This window comes from Cibotium barometz, chromosome 3 (assembly GCF_041138505.1).
Source record: "Cibotium barometz isolate CiBa-2024 chromosome 3, ASM4113850v1, whole genome shotgun sequence".
NCBI classification, from domain to species: domain Eukaryota; kingdom Viridiplantae; phylum Streptophyta; class Polypodiopsida; order Cyatheales; family Cibotiaceae; genus Cibotium; species Cibotium barometz.
The window spans coordinates 65,618,004-65,640,731 of NC_141048.1; the positions used below are offsets into that span (position 1 = coordinate 65,618,004).

General features: G+C 40.5%; 1 protein-coding gene across 3 annotated transcripts; it reads left to right on the forward strand.

Moving 5' to 3' along the window:
• The first annotated feature begins 3,229 nt into the window (after positions 1 to 3,229).
• Positions 3,230 to 22,279, forward strand: LOC147640412 (protein FLX-like 2). Of its 3 annotated transcripts, none has more exons than XR_015263002.1 (7): positions 3,230 to 3,469; positions 4,242 to 4,803; positions 4,978 to 5,117; positions 5,198 to 5,280; positions 5,353 to 5,511; positions 21,574 to 21,684; positions 22,152 to 22,279. XR_015263002.1 is itself a non-coding variant. In XM_086780248.1 (6 exons), the coding sequence occupies exons 2-5, from the start codon at positions 4,250 to 4,252 to the stop codon at positions 5,446 to 5,448; spliced, it is 873 nt and encodes a 290-aa protein (XP_086636374.1). In that variant the 5' UTR covers positions 3,230 to 3,469; positions 4,242 to 4,249; the 3' UTR covers positions 5,449 to 5,464; positions 5,555 to 5,932. The 3 variants fall into 3 exon arrangements, 1 of the variants encoding a protein (XP_086636374.1); XR_015263003.1 differs by having other exon boundaries at positions 22,245 to 22,279; XM_086780248.1 differs by lacking the exons at positions 21,574 to 21,684; positions 22,152 to 22,279 and adding an exon at positions 5,555 to 5,932 and having other exon boundaries at positions 5,353 to 5,464.
• The last annotated feature ends 449 nt before the right edge of the window (positions 22,280 to 22,728 follow it).

Below are 22,728 nucleotides of genomic sequence, written 5' to 3' on the forward strand. Positions count from 1 at the left end.
AGAGCAACTATAGCACTTATGATAAAGAATTGACTACTATAGTGTATGCTTTAAAGATTTAGAAACACTATTTGATGGGATCATAATTTTTAATTAAGACAGATCATTAAGCACTTGCTCTCTCAGCCCTAATCATAGACAGATCAATAGAGTATTAAGCACTTGCTCTCTCAGCCCTAATCGTAGATAGAAATATCAAATGGATATCATTTATTTAAAGTTTTGTGCCCATGATATATAGTATCAACCTAGAAAAGAAAACGTAGCTGTTGAAGCTCTTAATAGGAGGCCCAATATTAATCATATTCCTGCCATTAAGAGTGAACCATTTAAAGCTATGAAAGTCATATTAGAATGATCCCGATTTCTATGAATTAGTATGCATCATAATGGTTGGAACCCTAAGGGTAATTATTATTACCATGAAGGTTATCCCTTTTATGAAAAGAAATTATGCATGACACAACCATTTAGATGTGTGGTCATGAAAGAGATGCATCAACCTCTATATATGAGACATAGAGGTGTTTCCTCCACTCATTTATGAAAAGAAATTATGCGTGACACAAACATTTAGATGTATGATCATGGAAGAGACGCATCAACCTCTATATATGAGATATAGAAGTGTTTCCTCCACTCTTCAAGTTGTTGACGAAATATTTAATTAGCCTTGATATTGCTTAATTTGTAGTCAAATGCACGGTATGCCAAAAGATGAAGAGCTACAAGGGTAAGACTTAGGGACTTTTAATGAGTCTACTAATACCTACTAAGTCTCGAGAGCAAATTTCTATGGATTTTATAACAGGATTACCTACCACAATTGCTCAAAATGATACGATTTGAACTATAGTGGACTACATAAATAAGCAACCTATTTTATTCCATGTAAGAAGACTTTATCATCCCAACAAGCCGTGGATATGTTCATTAAACACATCTTTGTACATCATCATAGCTTGCCAGAAGTGATCGTATTAGATCAAGATTCTATATTTTGTAGTCACTTTTGGATAACTTTGTTTAAGAATTTAAGCACTAAGTTGGATTTTCATGGCTACTTTCCACCCAAAAGGCAATGGTCAAACCAAAATGACCAATAGCATGATACTATATTTACTAAGAGCCTATATGCCATCTCAACCAAAACTCTAGGATTGCTATATTTACCTTCTACATTTTGCTTATAATAACACACCTCACAGAACCACTGGACGAGTGTCATTTGAGATTGTTTCTGAAAAACCCTTACCCATTTTGACCACGAGGGTTTCACATAAGATCTAGGCAGCTGGTGATTTCACTACTGACGTTGATTTTATTCTCTAAGAGGTACGTGTAGTTGTTCATTTTGTACAAGAGCATTATGATTAACAAGCAAACAAGAAGTGTAAAGAGAAGGTGACTGTACTTTTGAGGGATTGAAAAGAGACAATTACAAGAGCATTATGATTAACAAGCAAACAAGAAGTGTAAAGAGAAGGTGACTATGTACTTTTGAGGGATTGAAAAGAGACAATTACAAGAGCATTATGATTAACAAGCAAACAAGAAGTGTAAAGAGAAGGTGACTATGTACTTTTGAGGGATTGAAAAGAGACAATTACAAAGCATAGATAAACATCCAGTTGTGAAATTGGCATTGAGGTTTTATGGACCATTCAAGATAATTAAAAAGATTAATAGCCTCATTATCGATTAGATTTGCCATCACATTGGAAGATTCATAACTCCCTTCACATTAGTCTTCTTAGACCTTTACCTTCTCATCCAATTTATGAAGAACCTCCTTTGATTGTTGTTGAACAAGAACTTATTCCAGATTCATAACTCCTTTCACATTAGTCTTCTTAGACCTTTACCTTCTCATCCAATTTATGAAGAACCTCCTTTGATTGTTGTTGAACAAGAACTTATTCCAGATTCAATCATTAACCATCATCAGATTACCACAAGAATATGTAATGTATCTTATGGCTTTCAAGAACCATTAATTGAAGATGCTAGGTGGATGCCTGAGCGATTTTTCTATCAATATCTAGATCTTATCCGCTCATATCAACTGAGGTCAGTTGAAATCCAAGCAAGAGGGAATGCTACATGTGACATGTACTATCTCTTTATGGTGCATTGGGGATGCCTAGTGTGTCATTATATTTAGCTCAATATCATGGGTGATTCTATTTAATACTCGATGCTGAATATATGCTTGCATGGATTTAGGTTATTGTGTTTGAGCTTATACCATATGTGTGAGAGTTGATTTGTTGAACAAATCCAAACAATTTCATATTCACATGATAGTAGTTGGTTGTGAGTGAGTCCAATTAATGGCTACCACATGTTAGTATTATTTTATTGAGTGATTCCAATTTAACTATGCCTAGAATTGTGGATTGTATGAGTATAGGCTATGGGTATGAGGATGACTATGATGGGCACTGGATGTTTTTTTTGATCACAAGAACCTACCTTGAAAATAAGCGAAGAGGGAACTATAATCTTGAAATGCTAGAGATTCATAATGCTCTAAACCATGTTTGTTAGGGCAAGGCATAAGGAAGGTATTATAATAGCACTCAAGGCAAGGCCTTGGAACTTAGGAAGTAAGGGCAATTATTTGTGTCATCTTACTCAAAGAGGTTTTTTATGCTATGGTGTCTAATTACATGCACTTTACATTTTTACGAGGCTTCAATAATTGTCACATAAAAAGTTATCTCCAACTTTTACAAATGATTTTTTAAACCTTACAAAGTTGTGAGCATACTATACCTATGGTAGAATTTACCTTTGGACCTAGCAATATCATTATGGTTAGAAAATTGAGTATTTAAGCACCTAGCAAGATTAGCATACTATACCTATGGTTAGAATTCATTTTAGTGTAGATCCTAGAGCAATTCTTTGAAAATCGACTGTTGAAGCACCTACTAGCAACATTAGGATTCGCCCATATCATCGATATGGACCTTGAGGCGGCAGAACAATACATGTGAAAATGCAAGAATGCATATGGCTAGGATGAGAATGAAAACTAAAATACACTAGCACATAGCAACTTAGGATTCATCCATATCATTAGGATGTAGAATGGAAACTAAAATACACTTGCACTACTTTGTGCGATACAATGCTCAAAGCTGATTGGTTGATGCCTTGCATAATTCGCGCATATGTCGTAGTCACATCGAGTAATAAAGTGCCTCAAGAATAAGTGTGTGGTGGAGAGATGAAGGGTATTTTTTGTGAGTGTGCCTTCTTCTTCTTTTTATTAATTTGATTGATGCTGAGACCAAAGGGTATCGAGGAGGGTGGTGTGAAAAAGACTATTAGCTGGTGTGAAGAGACTTAGGGCTAGTTCTCTTTTCCGTTGCGCTCCTCCTTCCTGTGCGTCTCTCTCTCTTTCTCCACTGCAGAGCTCGGTCTCGCCATAGCTGAACAGCTCGCCGTCTGCCTATCACAAGTAAGTGTCTCTTTGTGGGCTTTTTTAAAAGAAAATTTTGATGTTTTCCCTGCAACCGCCGTTGATTTCATTTCTATTCGGTTCCTGTCGATGCCTGCGAGTATTTTAAAGCACCAATTAAACGCTGAAATCTGTGGCAGGAAGTTGTACGTTTAGTCTCTTGAATTCTGTGAATAGCTTGATTTTTTGTGCATAATGAGGGTAGTAGTGTTGCTGAGTTTTTTTAACGGCCCTTTTGGGGCTTCCTTGCTCCTGTCATGTTGTTCAAGGTTATGTTTTGTACTCAATCTTTTCTTCTAGATGGTTTACATGTTATAGCACCTTTGTCATGTGGTTGCCTGCTTTGTTATGGATTTACCACATGTCAAGCCCATGCTTTCCGTATGTCATGTGTATGCCTCTGATCTGAGCAGTCATCATGTTTTTCCTTGTTCTATTGTCTTGGAGCATCTAGTTGCATTGGTGCTTAACTACCATAGTATTTTGAGGCTTAGCTTGTGGCTAGCGTGTCTTCTCGTGGAGAGGAGGTGTTGGCTGTCTAGGTCTTGTATCCTCTCAGTTATAGCATTCCTTCCAGATTGAACAATGTTCACTAGCCTCAAATGACTGCACAGAGGGTTTAATTCGGAGACCTATTTGTTGAGATGCTTTTAGATTAGATAATTTGTTTGTTATGGCTGCTCATGCACCCTGTGCTTCTGAAGAAGGCTTGTATTTTGCCAATAAGGTCTAGGATAGCATGAAAATTTACCAGTGGATGTTCTTTTTGCAGGGGTTTTAATGGCTGGCAGAGGTCGTCTCCCTCCCCCCATGCTTCCAGCCCGCGGGCCCATTGCAGGTGGGGGCCTGCGAGCCGGACCTGGAGGCTATGGTCCAGGGATGCGACCTGGCTTGGATGGTCTTCCTCCATCAGCGGCTCTGGTGGAAGAGAAGCTTGCAACACAACATGCAGAAATACAGAGGCTTCTGACTGAAAACCAAAGGCTGGCAGCCACTCATGTTGCTCTCAGGCAGGAGTTGGCTGCTGCTCAGCAAGAAGTGCAGAGAATGCAGCAAGCCTTGGCTGGGATTCAGGCTGAGAAGGATCAACGATTCCGAGGACTAGCTGAGAAGACGGCCAAAATGGAAGCTGAACTTCGGGCTCTTGAGCCCCTGAAAGTAGAATTGCAGAGAGCTCAAACAGAAGCCCAAAAGCTTATTGGGAGCCGCCAAGAGTTAAGCGGACAGGTGCAGCAGTTGACTCAAGAAATGCACAGGCTCCGGAGCGATGCTCAGCAGGTTCCTTCTCTAAAATTGGAAATTGATGGATTTCGCCAGGAGATTCAGCGTGCCAGGTATTATACTCAATGGAAGACAGAATGTGCTTACTAAGTGGTGTGGCAATATGAATACATTTGTGTAATCCATTACACTGCCAGATTAGTTATCAGCTGTGATGCACTTGTTGTCGAAGTGATAAATCCTTCAATTGTTACCTGCTGTTGATTGTGAATTTTGGTGCTGCTCAGGACTGCTTTTGAGTTCGAAAAAAAGGCGAACACAGAGCTTCTTGAGCAGAGGACTGCCATGGAGAAAAATCTTGTGTCCATGGCTAGAGAAGTGGAGAAGCTGCGGGCAGAACTTACAAACTTTGAGAAGAAAGCCAGAAGTAGGTCTTGTTTTTAGTGCAAAGGAAACTTATTTGTATCTTGTATTAGAGCAAAGCTGACATGAAGTGAATGTTTGCAGCTGGTGGATATGGAGGAGCTTATGGGCCTGAAGCTGGATACTCCTCAGTACCGGCATATGGAGATGGATATGCCATGAGTCAGGTACTTGACTATTAAACTGTTTTGTTTCTAGTTTTGTGAGTCTTAATCTAATGTAGATTTTCAAATTTCCAGATTGGTGCAGCTGCTGACAATGGTGCACCTTTTGGTGCTGGAACTGCTCCTACTTGGGGAACCTATGAGATGCAGCGGGGAGGTGTTCGCCGCTGATCTCATCCCCCTCAAGGTGCAAGCGTCTGCCTTGATTGACATGGTTGTTTTGATGTTTTGCAGGTAAGATGTGTATTGAATTTCTTTTCTATTTTGAATGCGGCAGGTTGCAATGTTGAGGCCCTAGTTGTTTGGTGGAATGGCTGCATGATGTGTGATTTGTTCGCAGCGAAGGTGGAGTGTGATCTTTGTCTAAGGCATATGAAAGGGACCTTTCTAGAAGTTTTTGCTAGTAGAAATCTGAACAAGACAGGCCTGAATATATTAAAAGTGGTGTAGTTCAGCTGTAAGGTAGGTTTGTGCGTTATTTCTATTATACTGTAGTGACAGACTTTTATCTACCCTAAGTTGTTTAGAGATGCACGCCTTATATCAATAGGCCCACCCTTGTGCTATTGATGCAAGGTTTTTTCTGATCAACTTGCTTGTTTACAGTTTATATTTTGTATGTTCAAGTATTTTGCAATTTGTGTTGCTATGTAAAGATCTTCTTTCTATGGTCATAATTTAAATAACAATGTGTTTGTGTCAAGTGTTCTTCAAGGTGCGAACATATGTATTTGGGAGTGCTAAGATAGTTTTTAGGGGAGAACTGAGGAGCTGATCAGGCACTATTTCGTAGAATCTTGTTATTGTGTGAGTGGTGATGAGTTTTCAAGAGAAGGAAACTAGTTCTCAAGAGACGCCTTCAGACATCTCAAGACACAGTGAGGCAAGATTTAATGCAAGGATTTTAACAAACCGCAGTTGTGTAGATTATCACCCATTCTTTATGGATATCATATTTTACATTTTGTCTCGTCTATTTGGGGAGTCGGGTGTACTGCTTAGTGAGTATACGCTCATATGGAGTATTCATTTGCGAGTTATTACGGTAAATTTCTGACATGCGGTTGAACAGCTGGAGAAGTTGTTGAACTTGTTACCAGATGTGTGGTGGGGCACAGTTGCTTTAATCAATGGTTTTGAATGTAGGAGTTTTTGAAGGTTTGGCAGGCAATCGCAAGGTCCAAGTCAGCTAGAGAAGTCATTGTGTGAGTGGTGATGAGTTTTCAAGAGAAGGAAACTAGTTCTCAAGAGACGCCTTCAGACATCTCAAGACACAGTGAGGCAAGATTTAATGCAAGGATTTTAACAAACCGCAGTTGTGTAGATTATCACCCATTCTTTATGGATATCATATTTTACATTTTGTCTGGTCTATTTGGGGAGTCGGGTGTACTGCTTAGTGAGTATACGCTCATATGGAGTATTCATTTGCGAGTTATTACGGTAAATTTCTGACATGCGGTTGAACAGCTGGAGAAGTTGTTGAACTTGTTACCAGATGTGTGGTGGGGCACAGTTGCTTTAATCAATGGTTTTGAATCTAGGAGTTTTTGAAGGTTTGGCAGGCAATCGCAAGGTCCAAGTCAGCTAGAGAAGTCATGCACTATGAGTCTATAACTCCTCTAAAATTGAAAGTGGGCATGTGCCTTTCCTGTGCTGCTAATGGTGTCTGAAATCAAGGTTTAGATCAATTAGTGAGATCCAGGTGGTTGGTCAGTCGTCTGTGATGAGGTTAGATTCGCCTGGAAAGTTAACCGCCGTTATTATTAGATACGTTAAGGAGTTTGAACCTTCAAGGAGTTTGAATCTTGAAAAGGGTCTTTTTGAATCAGGTGCCTTTCCGAATGTGATGTGTCTTTCTTGGTTGAGAGTTTATCTTCTTTGGAAAAGTAGGAGCACTCACATTGACGTACAAGTCTTTCATTGCTTAGAGCTTCCTAGATTCGGAGCTGAAAATGTCCAGTGAGATTTAAGTTGTCGTGCAGTGGATTGAGTTGAGTGAAATAATCATCAGGCATGCGAAGAGGCTGAAGCTCTTCCCGAGCCTGGTCCGATTATTGCCATCAAAGCATCAGTCTTGTGATATTGGAGTTAGTTCAATTTAGATCTTGATTGTTGCCAGAAATTGATTCTCAGTGATGGCTCTGCTGCAGTCCTTGAACCCTGAAGTCCATACTAGTCTTTGAATTCAATCCAGTATATGAAATGCTTCAATCTTTTTGTATCCTAGTATTGTATATTCGCTCTCAAAATATTCAAATTTTAAACGTTGCCCCTTCATTGCAGTGACCTAATGATGGGAGGGCTACGTGCAATCCGGATTTTTTTCAAGGCTAAAAGCTGCCTTTTAGATCTTGGTCTATCTGTAGAGTTCCTTTTAGTATTGAAATTTTGAGTTCTTAGCTGTCATTGTGTTACCCTGGCCACCAGCACAGTGTGACCGTGAGCCAAGGAAGAGATCTCGGAAAGTATGGGTGGTATGCTTGATGTGTCCAATAGACTATGCTTTTGATGTGCCTATATAATTCTAATAATGTATTCTATGGAGTGTTAAGCATTAAGTCTCCGGTTATTTTGGGGGTAACTCAGCCAGAAGGCAAGACTTTATTGCAGAGGTGCTTTAAAAGTCTGTAGGTTCTATGCCATGCTGCCTCACATATCAATATGGAGGGGCTACTTTTTGTTAGTAGTGGCTTGTGCTTGATTGCAGGCTGGCTTTCCAAATTTTTAAGCTGTTAGCAAATCTGTTACAACCTTCTTGTTAGTTAGTCATCTTGGTTTTCACTTTTATTCTACTATGTTGGTCAACTAAAACCTACCGCTCTTCCAAAAAATTATCAGGTGAAAGGGTTCTCTGCTTTATATGAGGGTGGAGATATTATAGAAAAAGCAAAGCTGGAGTTTGCTACTGTTTTAGGCTATATGCATGGTCATGCTTCCCTCTTCTTCCAGAGGAGGGGGCTAGCGCGACATCTTTGATTGGTTGTAAGGAACCATAGAAAATCTCTGAGTTACAGTAGGCTACATTTATAACGTGTCGGCACTATTGTCCCCTCTGAGGCCCTTCTATCTGAACACCGGATATTGTTTGGTTGTCTCTTTCATGAAAATAGGACCTGTCTCCCTGCAGCAGGTAATTTGTTCCGTTGGGACTGGAGCAAAGTTTCTAATGAAGAGAACAAAATGCCATGTTATTGTTTTTTTCTTCTGGGAAGCCATGTTATTATTTTATTAGCATGGTGTTGTACTTAGTTTTTTCTAAAAATATGTAAAGCTCTTTTAGGCATCAGTTGAAGTGCATCAAAGGATTTAAACATGTGGAGAAGGTAAATTTGGTAGTGCTGCGCTCGCTTGTAGCTTGAATTCCGTTGACACCATTCTTAAATTACTTTAGCTATTCCAGGCTCCAGCTTGTCAAGTATTATTTGACACGTTTCTTCCACTTTGCACAAGGGCAGCCTGGCAGTGTCTGATGTTCATGAAAGTCTGTGAATGACGACAGTTGGATTCCTTATGAATTCCTCTCAAGCCTCTCTGCTCAGTAGCCTACACCAGCAGGTCACCGAGTACTTGTAATTTTTCTTCAATGTGACAGGTTACCAGGGAATATGGCTTCATCAATGAAGGTATTGCTGGAGTAGCTTTACAAAGGTAGGTGCTGTCCAATGAAGATAATGGCTGCAGCTTGCCTTAGTAAGTTGAGGTAGCCCTCTAGCTTGATGCACTAATTAACTTCTCATACGATTATATTCTATGAGACTTTATGCTCGAAGGTAGACCATAGAGGAGTCGTTTTGATGGTCTTGTTTTTGACCTTTCTCAAGTACTCATTTGATTTTGCGAGACACCTTGTTCAGGAAAAGATTTAGGTTAGCGGATATGTGTTGCTTGAGTGTCTGAGGTAGGCTTATTGCTGCAACAGGCTTCAAGGATGTAGGCATTGAAATGATAACAAGACAGGGTTAGTTATCATTATGTTGCACACTTACTCAACTTACTCATGCTAGCCATATCAGGAGTACACCTCATCTCAATTCTATTTCAAATATGATGAATTTTTCAAAGCTTCAAGCTTTTCAAAATTTGCAGTCAATTTGAATCATAAGGGCCTCTGTTTTGTTTGCTGCAGATTGGTTTTCTCAAGGAAGCCAATTATGCTTAAGAAGGAATGATCATTCTGACCCTTGGATTACAAGAAAGGAGCATATGGGTTTTTTGAGGGATTCTTTTACACAGAGGGGGTGGGGTATCCATAGTTGCACATATACTTGAAATTGCCCCCTGTTGCATACAGTAAGTATGATACTATCCATACTCCTACTTAAAATGTCCCAAGATCTCCTTGTGGACAAACAATTACGCAGAAGCTCAAGTTTTGTATTTCTTGAGTCTACGTATAAGCATGCATACACGCATCTGTATGTTGGTGGTAGAATCCCTATTTCACTTGTCACGATCAGGACCTTTATATACTTCCCTATGTACAAACTGTACAGTACTGTCTGTTCCATTCCAAACCCTTGTTTGAAGGGCTCCAATTGTGAGATCTAAGTTCATGCTTCATCGTGTTGAACCACTGGGAAGATGAGATGTACCATGTATTTGCAAGTCCTCTTCTTGAGATAAGCCGTTTATGGCGTATATTTTTAAGCATGTAAAAGGGAAAAATGTACAGTTTTTAATTTATGCATGTATGTGCATTTATGTATTTGAGCATGTATCCATGCATGTGCATGTATAGTAAGGAAATGTAGGGTTCCTAATCCTTGTTAGGATGCCAAACAGGAGGCTTGTAATGCCAAGTGATCTCACCGTCCTGATCAAAGAGAAAAGGTCTCTATGTGAGCATAACCTCTTTGTGGATCTTATCTTGAAATCATTATCTCATCTATTCCTCTCATTCTCTTAGTGAGTGGCACAATAAGGGATTAAGGGAGGGTATATCACTTAGTGGGCCACACCATTGTGGGTGTGAATAATACTCTTGGGAGAATGCTCTTTGTGAAAATATCTCATGGAGTAAGAGAGGGAAAAGTTCAAGCATTTGAAGACAAGCTTGTGGAGGATTCCTTAAAGCATTGAATTAAGAGAGGAGACCAATTTGAAGGCTTCTTAGGCATCATCAAAGGCAATGATGTGAAGCAACAAGGAAGCACCAACATCAAGCTTCAAAATCAAAGGTAAAAAGTTCTCTGTTTTCTCTTTGTAAAACAGAGTGAGCAGAGTGCAAAAAGCCTCTCGCCGCTTACGCATGCGATCCGAACTTCCTTGAAGCTTCCCCCTTTGGCTGCGGAGGGTAGGAATGAATCAGTCCAAATGGAACAGATGGACTCAGCTGTGGGGGGCTCTCAATGCCCCTCGCTGCAACAGGCCCACTGTATGTGCCATGCAGCAATGCCGCTGCTGATCTTGCATCTCTGACAAGTTTGTAAGTGAATCTATCACGTCATTGTGGTTGTCTGAGGCAGTTCTTTTAGGGGAATGTTCTTTACCATTCATCATTCATAAGCCCTCATTTAAAAGGGTCCTGGCGCATGTGTCCAAAAAAGCCTCTCACGGCTTACGCATGCGATTCGAACTTCCCTGAAGCTTCCCCCTCTGGCTGCAGAGGGTAGGAATGAATCAGTCCAAATGGAACAGATGGACTCAGCTGTGGGGGGCTCTCAATGCCCCTCGCTGCAACAGGCCCGCTGTACGTGTCATGCAGCAATGCCGCTGCTGATCTCCCATCTCTGACAAGTTTGTAAGTGAATCTATCATGTTATTGTGGTTGTCTGAGGCAGTTCTTTTAGGGGAATGCTCTTTACCATTCATCATTCATAAGCCCTCATTTAAAGGTCTTTTCTTGCATAATTCATTTGAGTTTCTTGCTGTTGTGAGGAAACGAGTGATGCTTTTGTCAAGGAGTGGGGAAATGAGTGGTGAAGCTAGAATGTATTTGTCAAGGAGGATGAGCAGACTGAGGAAGGGATTATGCAGTGAAGATAAGGATGGGCAAAGTGGAAGGCTTGTACTAGATGATGAAGTGAAAATAGTCTAGCTAGACCAAGCCACTGCAAACAGGTTATGGTGAATTTCTGTTTGAAGGTTTTGACAGCCAGAATCGTTAAAGGCTGTTGCTGTGCTTTTACACTTGCAGAAAAGGAAAAGTTGGTTAAGGACAATGTAAAATTTATGCAGTTGTTTACACGTGTAAAGTTTCTAGCATTTAGTGCTGACAGAAAGGAAAGAACAAAGACTCCAGAGTTTTCGAGGTTGTGTTTAAAATACCCTATGAGCTGATAAGAATGGAAGTAATAAAGCTTTAATGGAGCGAATCAATGGAACATGGGTATAAGAACTTAAGACCTCTCAAGTGGAATCTGTTTTGACTGACAGAAACGTTAAAGGCTGTTGCTGTGCTTTCACTCTTGCCAAAAAAGAGGAGTTGGTTTTAGAGTTTGTGAAATTTGTGCAGGTGTTTACATGTGTACATATACTATACTGGACTATACTGGCGTTTAGTGCTGAGTCCTGACAGAAAGAAAAGAGAAAACCTAAGAGTTTTTGAGATTGTGTTCAGAATACGCTGCAAGCTGATAGAGTGGAAGTAATAAAAGCTTAAATGGAGCCAATTAATGGAACATGGAGATAATAACTTAAGAACTCTCAAGTAGAATCTGTTTGCCTTCCTAAAGTTCTTTGTTGGGCTATTATTGGTTTCGGTAAAACCTCTTTATGGGTCCAAGTCTGGAGAATTTTGGAAGAAGCTTAAAGCTGCTTGAGGTAGCATGTGAAGTCGAGTCTTGTGGCTGCATTCATAATCATATTCTTGCAGTGATGTGCTGCTATAGTTATCAAATATACTTTTTTAATGTATTAGTCTGCTGGTCTTCTTGTGGGAAATGTAGTAGCCTTTACAGGAACAGGTGATTTTTAGAGCCTCTACTAGGATGTAAAAAGACATTTGCAGGGCATCTGGTAGCTGTAATTGGAATTCTGGGTGTGTATACTGGTTTTTACTGAGAACTTAGAAGTCAACGCGTTGCTACATAGTGGGCAAACAGATTTGGTGAAGGTATTGGGGCGAATATTTGCTGTATTGTGCAAGCTGTGGGTTTGTGTGAACCATTTTAAAGACCATTTGCTCGTACTTATATGAGCAAGCTTTTATCAGACCTGTAATTATCAAATGCTGCACTGCTGGTGAGGTCTTTGATGCTTCAAGCCCTTTAGATTTCAAACATTTGAATTAGATTTCTGTTTCAATGCTGGAGGAGCCTATGACATGGCTGCATTTCCTTTTTCCCTTATTTTTCAGCATACAAAGTGGAATTTAGTTGTAGGAAATGATCTGTGGTTCAAATCTTTTGCTTACCTGGCATGGCCAAGTTTGCATATTTTTTTGGTACAATATCGTTTGCTTACCTGGCTGTGGCCTGGTAAGCACCTGTAAAATCAACATTTTTATCATTAGGTGTACTGGGTAGTTCAGATTATTTAAACAATTCTTGTAATTTGCCAGTCATAGATCGGGACAAAAGTTTTTGTCTAGTAAATTCAGTCTTAATGTCTTTTCAAAGGAAGATCGTAAGCAGGAGGCTTGCATTGTTGGTAATTTGGCCCACAAAAGAAATTTGTGGATTTGAGAGCTTTCCCTTATCCACAATCTTAGCCTCTATTTTATTCTTCAATGAACTGTTTGAATAAGAGCTCACTCCTTGCTGGCAGTTTGCACATTAGTTTGGCTATCCGCTTACAAGATGTAACCACTAACAAACCTGCTTCTGTGTCTTGTGGAGGTCTTCCAAGTAAAATAGGTTATACCTGCATTAACAACCACAGATTTACCGATGCTTTTAAAGATCTCAATATTTTGCTGGGCTTCTTAGTTTTGTGATTCCTCCCTTTTCTTTTCAGATCAAAGGATGCTGTTTATGTATTTTGGCTCTTTTTTATCAATCAATCCTTGTTCTTGATGTGTGTCTCTCTGGCACGCTTCGCCAGTAGGGCTTTAAGTTTTCCATTATGCAGTGGAAAACATACCCTTGCTTGCCTTCTTCTCTCCATTAGTCATACTTGAATGCCAATTTATTGTCATTCCCTGTGTTAACTTCTGTTGTTGTGAGCGCCGGCTTGCTGTTTTCTGCTTTTACCTTAAAACTTTTTGTGAGATTCTCTTATGGGTTTCTTACTTCTGATTGTTTTTAGTTAGCTTTACCTCGATTGCCTGAAGCTTCGGTTTTGTGAGCTTCTCTCTATGGATCTCTTCTCTCTGATTGTTTTTAGTTAGCTTTACCTTGATTGCCTGAAGCTTCCTTTTTGAATTTGTATGTTAGGATTGCATCGCTGTGTCATTCCTTTGTTAATTTCCTCTGTTGTGAGGCAATCTCTTTAAGTGCTTGCAGCCTTAAACTTTTTGAACTCTTTGTGAGCCTCAAGTGGTGAGTTTCTTTTTCTGATGCGCACCGCCCCCCCCCCCCCTTCGCGCGACTGATGAAGTAGGCTCATGCTTCTCACTTTGAAGTAGTGTTGTAGGATAGCAGCTATGGTTTAACGTTTTGCCTTATGTGGTCTCTGTTTATCTGGCACCTTCCTATTCCTGTTTCTGGTTGAGTGATCCTTTGCACTTGCATAACAGTTTCTGTGGCCATCTCCTTCATCTTAATGGAGCCTACTGCTGTCTATTATTCACTGCTGCTGTTGGCAAGCTAGGCTCTTACTTGTAGCTGCCAGGCCTCATTGTTTTATTTCTGTTATCACTTTATTGTTCTGAGGTTTGTCATCCAAGTTCAATTTGAACATGCTATGGTGCGGCCTTGTGGAGCGATGGAAAGTTTGGGGAGCCGGAAGGTGCAAAATCTATCATGTAAGGTTTCTTTTCTGTTATTAACTACTAATTGTTTATAATCTATTATAATAATAATGTCGAATAAATGCAAGCCGACATATTTGTGTTGTACTTGAAGGAAGCGCTTAAGTCAGCTTAGTTCTGGGAATTTCAGTAGTCTGCTGGTCATTAGTAAGGCTAAAGCTTTCAAATAATATGTAAGCAAGCATAAATGGTCAGTGTAGCTGTATTCTTCTTTGTTACTAGTTTGATTTGCTGCTGTGGGCAGAATCTCTTGAGGACGCCAGCGGGCTGGTCAACTGGGCATTAGCAATGCCGGCCGTCCAGTCCCGGATAGGGCAGTGCATGGAGGCTATTGATGAGCTGAGTGGAGGCAGGCTAGATTCTAACATGGAGGATCTAAAAAAAGAATCCCATGCGCGAGACTCGTGGTTTCTGCTTCCCCCCCCCCGCGCAGCACCCCATCTCTCTGTGAGGAAGGTCCGGATTGTTCTAGTTTGAATCCTAAAAATGTACCACTATATATAGACATCAGTGAAGTGTCTGCCAGTAACCTTGACACTTGTCTTTAGACTTCTTCCTTTAGTTTGAGGTGGTGTGTTTGCCCAATATGTAGTTAATGAACAGATTCTGATTAGGCTACCATGCCGTTATGGTTGGGGTTATATTAGAAAGACCTTCTACTCAAGCTTATTGCCATGCGCTTTGCAGCTCTTACCAAGTCTGCTTGGATCCTTGGAGGCAGTTATCTTTTCCAAGTTCTTTACTCAGCTGAAAATTCGCTTGAGAACAGGTTGAGGTGTACTCAATGTTGAGTCTTTGGGGAAGTCATAGGAGCTAATTGCAGTGCCTTAGTTAAGAGTTTGAATTAGGCCTATGCTTGATGTGTTAGGGATGTCATAGTTCGTGAAGATGGGGAGTTGGTTACTTGTTGGGCTGAGTGTAATTTCTTAATGATGTTGGGTAGAGGTGGGAAGGCCTTGTTTTACAGTTTGATTGTGACACAGGGCAGGATGGAGTGTTTGTTTTGAGAAGATTTTCGGTGTCAAGTTGTTTTTTTTTCCTCATTTAGTCTGGGAACTTGCATAGTTGTTGCATGAGAAAGGACACAGTGGGACCTTAGGGAAACTATTTAAACACCTCAAGTAATAAATCACTATCATGAATGCTGTGGAAATAAAATCTGTATAAACAGCTCCATTCAGCTGCGCAAGGCATGATGCAAGATGACAACAGTGAACTCAAGAGTGAACAGAAAAGACTTCTGTTGCCTTAACTCTCCTCAGCTGCTTTTGAATTGCTGGCTGGCGGCTTAGGTGTATACTTATAGTGAGGGATTCTACAGATCTAGCAGTGCAGAAAACCCCTTTTTATTGGACGTGGTTTCTGGTTGGCTGGTTAAATGCTGTTGGCTGCACCCTTTGGTCCTTGCCTTTAGTTGTTGTAGTCTATGCATTGAAGAAGTGGAGACACTACCTTGATGGAGTGAACTTCGTGGTGTGTAGAAAACACTTCTCTTATGTATTTCTAGAATGCATCTGACCAAGTCGTAAACCGTGTTGCCCGTAGTTGACGCACGATTTTAAATTCTTAATATGATATAGAAGGGGTCTACTAAATTTGTAAAAAAATGTAGTAGCTGACGACTTAAGTTGAATAGGCTTTGTGAACATGATTATTTCATGCACGTATAGTCTTGACTCTTTTGTTCCCTCACGAGGCCTCTATAAAGACGATCAAGCTTTCGAAGAAATTTAGGTTTACGTCCAAGGGGCAGCCATAACTTAGTTAGATAACTCACTTTTGAATGGAAAAGAGAGAGACCAATATCCCATTCAAAATGGATTGATATTCCTAAGAGGAAAGGTTTGGAGAGAGAGAGGCATAGCTTAAAGTTGGAAGAATGTTAATTCATGGGTTAAGGCGAACCGTTGGGAGACTAGGGCCTTCGACACACTTTCATATACGAGCAATGTGTATTAAGTTTTGAACATGGCCACAACCACTTAACCACAATCCACAAAGAACTTGTACAATGGACACAACACTTGGGTTGGAATGAGCCGAGCCCCCTCAAAAGGTTTTTTTAAAAAATTCCAAGTACAAGCTTTGGGGGTTTTACCAAATTTGGGCAAAACGATATTATCCACATACTGTACCATATCATCAAAATCATATACAATGAATCCATAAATCTTGGCCTCATAAAACCTAGCCAATATCCTGTGCGGGTCTTGATTCTTCCCCTTAATGCACATAGACCAACGTTTGTCGATAATATCTAAAGGAAATGCCAAATAATAACCAAGATAAAAATTCCACATAACCTCAGGCATAAAGAAGACGGTATAGTCGGTATATGTTCTGGTACATAAAGTACATTAGGCTTGTACAAGAAGTACAAGAAGCTGGTATAGCACTTAGGGTATGTGGTAGAGGTGGTACAACACTTGGGACATCCGATACAATTGATACACCAAGTACAATGGTTGGTACAACAAGTACAAAGGCTGGTACAAGAAGTACAAAGGTTGGTACAATAGGTAACAATCGCTACTGTTGTATCCACTGTTGTACTTGATGTACCAATCTCTATACGTGCTGTACCAATCTTTGTACTTGTACCAACCTTTGTACCTATTCCACTACAGTGACAAGTACACTTGATATACCAAGAGTAGTGACATAGAAAAGCTAGGAGGAAAGTGAAATGGCTAGTTTACTGCAGTAGAGCCACTCAAATGAAGAGAGGGCTCCAATTGATATATTTGGGACTCTCATGAGTTAGAATGGCAAGTAAAAGCTTTAATGACAAGTGTAGAGCTGAGGTGACAAGCGTGAGACGACTTGTCTAACTTAGATCCACTATCGTGCCACAAGTCCCGATGGTTTTCACCATAAACTTCATCCCTACTTCTATCAAAGGTAGTCCCCCCATTTACTTAGCTTATGGATGTTATGACGCGAACAGAATTTCCATTGGGAGCTGTCCAAAAATAGTAACCTTCCTATAATTTAGGAGTGTATTCCTTTGTATTCCACCTTAATAGAAATGCATGTGAGCACCATGTAGAACCATTTTTCAAAGCTCGATCTCTCCTAAATCTCGAGAGCTCGCCATATATGCTTTCCACTTGACACTTGAGCTCAATGCCCATTTCTCCATCCAAGAAACCATGTTGGCGGGCATCTAGAGCAAGCTTCAAATGCTTGATCTTTTGTACCATTTCCAAAGCTCGTACTTTCCAAATATTTCGACATCTTGGCATCCACCAAACACCTTTCATATTGGGAAATGTCTGGGCTGGTGACAATGGGTCACGGCGACTAGCATGTATGTTCGAGGCTAGGTTTATGCCTAGGGCAGCCCTAGTGTGGGATGCATAGGTTATAAGTGACCTATACGCACTTAATGGATGGAGGAAGGTGTGTTTCGCATATAAATATTAATAAGTGAGCTTTTATTCTGTTATTGTATCCCCATGCCTATATAAGTGACTAAAGTGCTGATCATGACCCAAGCGAGACCTTGATTATGGTTCTAGCTAAAACCTCAAAAGGGTGGGCTATGGTGGGATGGGACGTCGTAGCTTAAGTGTAGTACATGCTCGCAATCTTGGCCTAGCTTCATGGAGCGGAGGTGCTCCATCGAAGCTATGTTAGGAAGGTGCCCAATTCAATGATTCTTGTTCTTGGGTGTTTGAGTGTAAGGATACTCCGGAGATCAAGTGGCAGTTTTAGCTACTCCTCAACCCTAGGTGCTCCCATCATAACCTCTATCAATGCTGTCATATAGCCATCATTATGCCATAACGTGTGCTATAATCTCGGAGGTACTAACGAACTACCTTCCACTTGACTTGGGGATTCTTTTCCTTTGGAACTTGCTTCTTCCAGTCATCACACTCCCACTTAATCCTGTACAACACAGCTGAAAAGCTTTCCATCATGGTGCTGTATATGTCCAGAAGCATGCTGAAAGAGGTTACTCCTACATGGCTTGCAACACCTAACCCTTGACTGGCTAATTATGCAAACTTTACTAACTCTATGCAAACTTTGGTTGTTTGCCCAAGATCTATGCTGAGAAGACTAGCATACATGCACAAAACTCGTTGCAAGTGCAAAAACGCAATCCTAATTGGCTTGCCTATGCAAAATTGCAATTCCTAATTTGGCTGCCTATGCAAAAACCCAAACTCTATGTTAAAATCTAGCTCTAGATTGACTTGGACTTTCTCATATTAATGTTTTATGGGTGCTAACAGTGGAAGACTTAAACAATCGATTAATGATAAGCAAACTAGATTAACACTAATCCTAATGAACTAGCAAACAAATACAAGAGAAGAGAGAGACAAGGGTTGTATCCCTAACCTATTGTATATTGCCAAAACATGAATATATACAATGGTTCTTGGATCCTTCTCATGCATGCCTATCTAGTGAAGCTTACAAGGTGCTTCAGATGGTTCTTCTTCTGCCTTCTTAAGTTAGTTCCCTTCTTGCTGCCTCCGACTGCCTTGCAGGACTTGCATTGCAAATCTCCATAACGATCTCTGGCCTGCCAGGAGGTCTGGTCTGTTGCCCCACTGCTGGCCGGCGAGTTGGTCCTCAGGTAAGCCTGGTCCACAGTCCCAAAAAGCAAACGTAAACTGTCCACATTCCATGAGCATGGACACTCCCTGTAATACATGTCTGGCTGACCCAAAACAGGTCCTTCCAACCCATATCCGACTGCCTTGCAGGACTCGCATTGCAAATCTCCATAACGATCTCTGGCCTGCCAGGGGGTCTGGTCTGTTGCCCTACTGCTGGCCGGCGAGTTGGTCCTCAGGTAAGCCTGGTCCACAGTCCCAAAAAGCAAACGTAAACTGTCCACATTCCATGAACATGGACACTCCCTGTAATACATGTGTCTGGCTGACCCAAAACAGGTCCTTCCAACCCATATGTGACCTCGACACTTGCCTATCGGTCGGTGCCTTGCAGGAATTGTGTTGCAAATCTCCATAATGATCTCTGGATTGGATTTTTTTTAGTGGCAAGGGGCCCAGGGGGCTGGTCCGTTGCCCTACTGCTGTTCATCTCTGGTCAGCCAGGTACACAGTCCCAAAAAGCATACCTTGGCTGCAGCGTGCTGCTTGAGTGCATGTCCATGTGCTGCCATGGCATGATGGCTGAGCATGCACGTGACAAGGCTAATTGATAAGTTCTCAATCGAATGACAGCATTCAGTCCCTCAGCAATATTGCAGATCAAGGGGATAAAGCTCCTTCTTATGCACTGTGCAATGAACCCATGCGTCGGCTAGCTTTTGAATCACAAAAGGTATAGGAGGTTGCTCTTGCAACTAGGTCGCTCCTATGGCATAGTCACTAGCATCTGTCTCAAACCATAAAGGTTTACTTGGATCAGCATAGGGTTGTGGTGACCTGGTACTTTGAATTCTTGAAGCACTCATCCAGTTCCTTTGTCCAAACCACTGTGCGAATCCCAAGAATGTCCTCTTTAGTGATAATTTTTAAGTTTTGCCACTTTTATCACCTCCTGAATCTTTTCAGGGTTAGAATGGAATCCATATACTGCAATGAATGAGTTGACCAAAATTGAGAAGCTCTTGCTTGAACTCGCACTTTTACTCAACTTGGCATGGAGCACATCCTGTCTAGGAATCCCTAAAGTAATTTTCAAGTGCTCATCATGCTCTCAAAGAGTCTTAAGGTAAACCAGGATAAACATCCCAAGATATGGATGATGCTTTGATGAATGCGGCACCCAAAAACAAGATAGAAACAGGATGCTCTCCTGCTTGATCTCACCTAGTCAACTGGAGGGTCTAGGCAGAATTTAGCTTTTGAGACTTGCAGCAATTGTATTGGCTTTTGACTTTTCTCTGGAGTCATCCCCAGGCAAGCAGCCCATGAAGAAGGCTTAGAGTGGTCAATAAGTAGGATACACTTATTGGTCAGCTTGTCTGATCTTGACTTATGTAGTTTCCCATCTGATAATAGCATGTAGCCAATACTGATGCTTACTGCTTTGATGGTACATCAGCTCACCTTTATTTGCCAGAAATCCTTTTCAAGATGGAGTTAAGTGCAATAACAGTGCCCTTGCTTGAGCTGAGAGGGTCTTGTTATGAATTGCAATCGATGCAGAGATTATTGCTATCATCCTTTTATATGGGTATTTTGTTTGGAGGAAAAATGGGTTAGAATTTCCTTACTAGTGAGGAAGGCTCTACTAGTTTATAGAAATGGGCGAAGGTGAAATCTCAAGGGTTAGCATGGCCTTTTTTGTCGTGAGCCGTCCTGAGGGGTCATGGTCCCTCGTGCCAAATAGGAAGCTAATTTTGAAGCTCTGGTGTGGCATATTGATATTTGGAGTGGTCACTGTCACCCTCATGCCAAAAAGGAAGCTCATCTTGGAGATCTGGTGTTGGCATGTTGATACATGGAGTGGTCATGGTCATACATGCCTAGACTTCTGATGTTATTGCATGCTGTAGACATATGATGTTTGAAGCAAGCCCCAACAAAAGAATGTCTTTGAACAGTGCCGTAGTGTGTATATGTAGAAAGCCATTAGAGTTAACAGCTATTGCATGCTGTAGACATTTGATGCAGAAACCACGAGGGCTTGCTGTCGTCTCGCGCATCAATGGTCTTAGTAAATTGTTTCGGTCAAAATTATTGGAGCCTGAGGTGTGTTGGGGTGCAAAACAATGTCTTTGAACAGTGCCATAGTTTGTATATGTAGAAAGCCACTAGAGTTAACAGCTATTGGATCCTGAGGTGTGTTATCAAAAAGTAAACGGGTTTAATGGCTAGGACATTTTTCTTGTTGGAGTTTCATATGTATTAGAAAGGGGTTTGGGGAAAATTATTTGTTGTCGAATTGGATATTTCCATGCCACTCAAATGACACTATAAAGTGACGAAGATATCACTCAATGCTGTTTTTGTTCATTTATTGATTTTTTATTTAATAAAAGTTATTTTCCTTCATATAGAAGTGGCTGAATGATTTCCTATCACAACAAGGGATCATCAGCAATTTAGTGCATTTATGGAGTTTTTTTCTCCAAGTTGTGTTGAATTCTGTAGAAAAATGTGTGCTTAGTGAGACGTTTAAGGCCTTGAGTCACTTTATACACTTGGTTCTTCTGGCCATGAAAATTCCTAATGTGAACACTCATTTTTTTTTTGTAACTTCTTTGTTTGAGCCTCTATAAGAAAAGTCTCATGAGATGTAAAATGAAGATGGTAAATCCTTTAAAAGGACACTTTTATGTCTTGCATGGCCTGTTATATTCTTGTCTTTGCTTTTAAAGCTATTCTAGCTATTGTCTGAGAATGATTAAAAACTGTCTAATTGGTATCTTTTTCCTTGATTTTAAAGCTATGTTGTTTCTATTTGGAGAAAGATTACACAAGCTGATTGTTCTTTCTTCATTGTTGCAGTGCCCTTTTGTCCCATTGAGGCTTTGCGTAACGTGTGTTTTTGTGGTAGAACTATCAATCTTCGTGAAGGCAGGCTAACTAAGCATTGGGTGGCTCTTAACTGAAGACCAGGTGAACCCACCAGTACCAGTCTTGTTTTCTTTTGAGAGAAGTTTTTATCAAATTATTTTAGGGACTTAATTAACAAAAAAATTTGAACAATCTATCTTTCCATCTTCATGACCCAAGACTCCTTTCCCGGATCCAATCTCCTATTTGGTTGTCTGAGCCAAGGGATCAACTCTCTCCAGGCAAAAGCACTCTTTTTCTAGTGTACTGGAGAAGTTACTTTCAGACAGTCATATCTCAGACAGGTGGTCTTAGAATGACGTCTCTTTTAAAAAAATTCGAGTGCTAGCTACCTGGAAATGCTTTATAATTTTAGTGATTATTGAGCTTTTCATCTGTTCTGGTAGGAAATATAATCTTTACTAGTTACATTAAATGTACTGAAGTCTCATGAGATGCAGTAAACGTACCGAGCAGTAGCAGTAAGCTAACTTGCACCTAAATGACACACATTCTCAAATGATTTGCAGATGTAGCAGCCTGTTCTTTGCCTTTTAAAGGTTTTATGTATCAGTTTGCAATAATTTTGTGGATGATAATATCAGGATGTTCTATTTCGACAGTGTCCATCACTCCAGACTTCCTGCCACTTTTCCATTATCAATTCCCTGAAAAACCATTCAGAGCTGAAGGACGATCATTCATGCCCAGAGCAGAAGGACGACGATCATTCATGCCATAAGTCGTTTTCTGCATGCAATTCACCGTAACAATCAAATAAAGTGACTCTGCAGGCTTTAGATCTAAATGGCTCCACAGTTAACCTTGGTGGAGTGTGTTGCAAGAGTGCAAGTTTGCCTATATTCCAGAATTGCTTGAGAATACACTTTGCCCTCAGTTCTGGGTCATGCAATGGTACAACTTGCTTACCAGTTTTTGGCATCCTCTTTTATTATCAACATGTTTAAATTTGAAAAAACAGAGACTTGGTTTTGAGCGCGTTTCAAGAATAGCTGCTCTGCCGTTCTTTGGCAAGAGAGATCTTATAATCATGGCAAAAGACATTCACAAACAGTAGCATGGGCTGCAGCGCTCCTTTTTTTTTGG

Coding starts and splice junctions, on each gene's coding strand:
- LOC147640412 (XM_086780248.1), top strand. CDS start 4,250: ATGGCTGGCAGAGGTCGTCTCCCTCCCCCCATGCTTCCAGCCCGCGGG. Junction 4,804..4,977: donor CAGGAGATTCAGCGTGCCAG/GTATTATACTCA, acceptor GGTGCTGCTCAG/GACTGCTTTTGAGTTCGAAA. Junction 5,118..5,197: donor CTTTGAGAAGAAAGCCAGAA/GTAGGTCTTGTT, acceptor GAATGTTTGCAG/CTGGTGGATATGGAGGAGCT.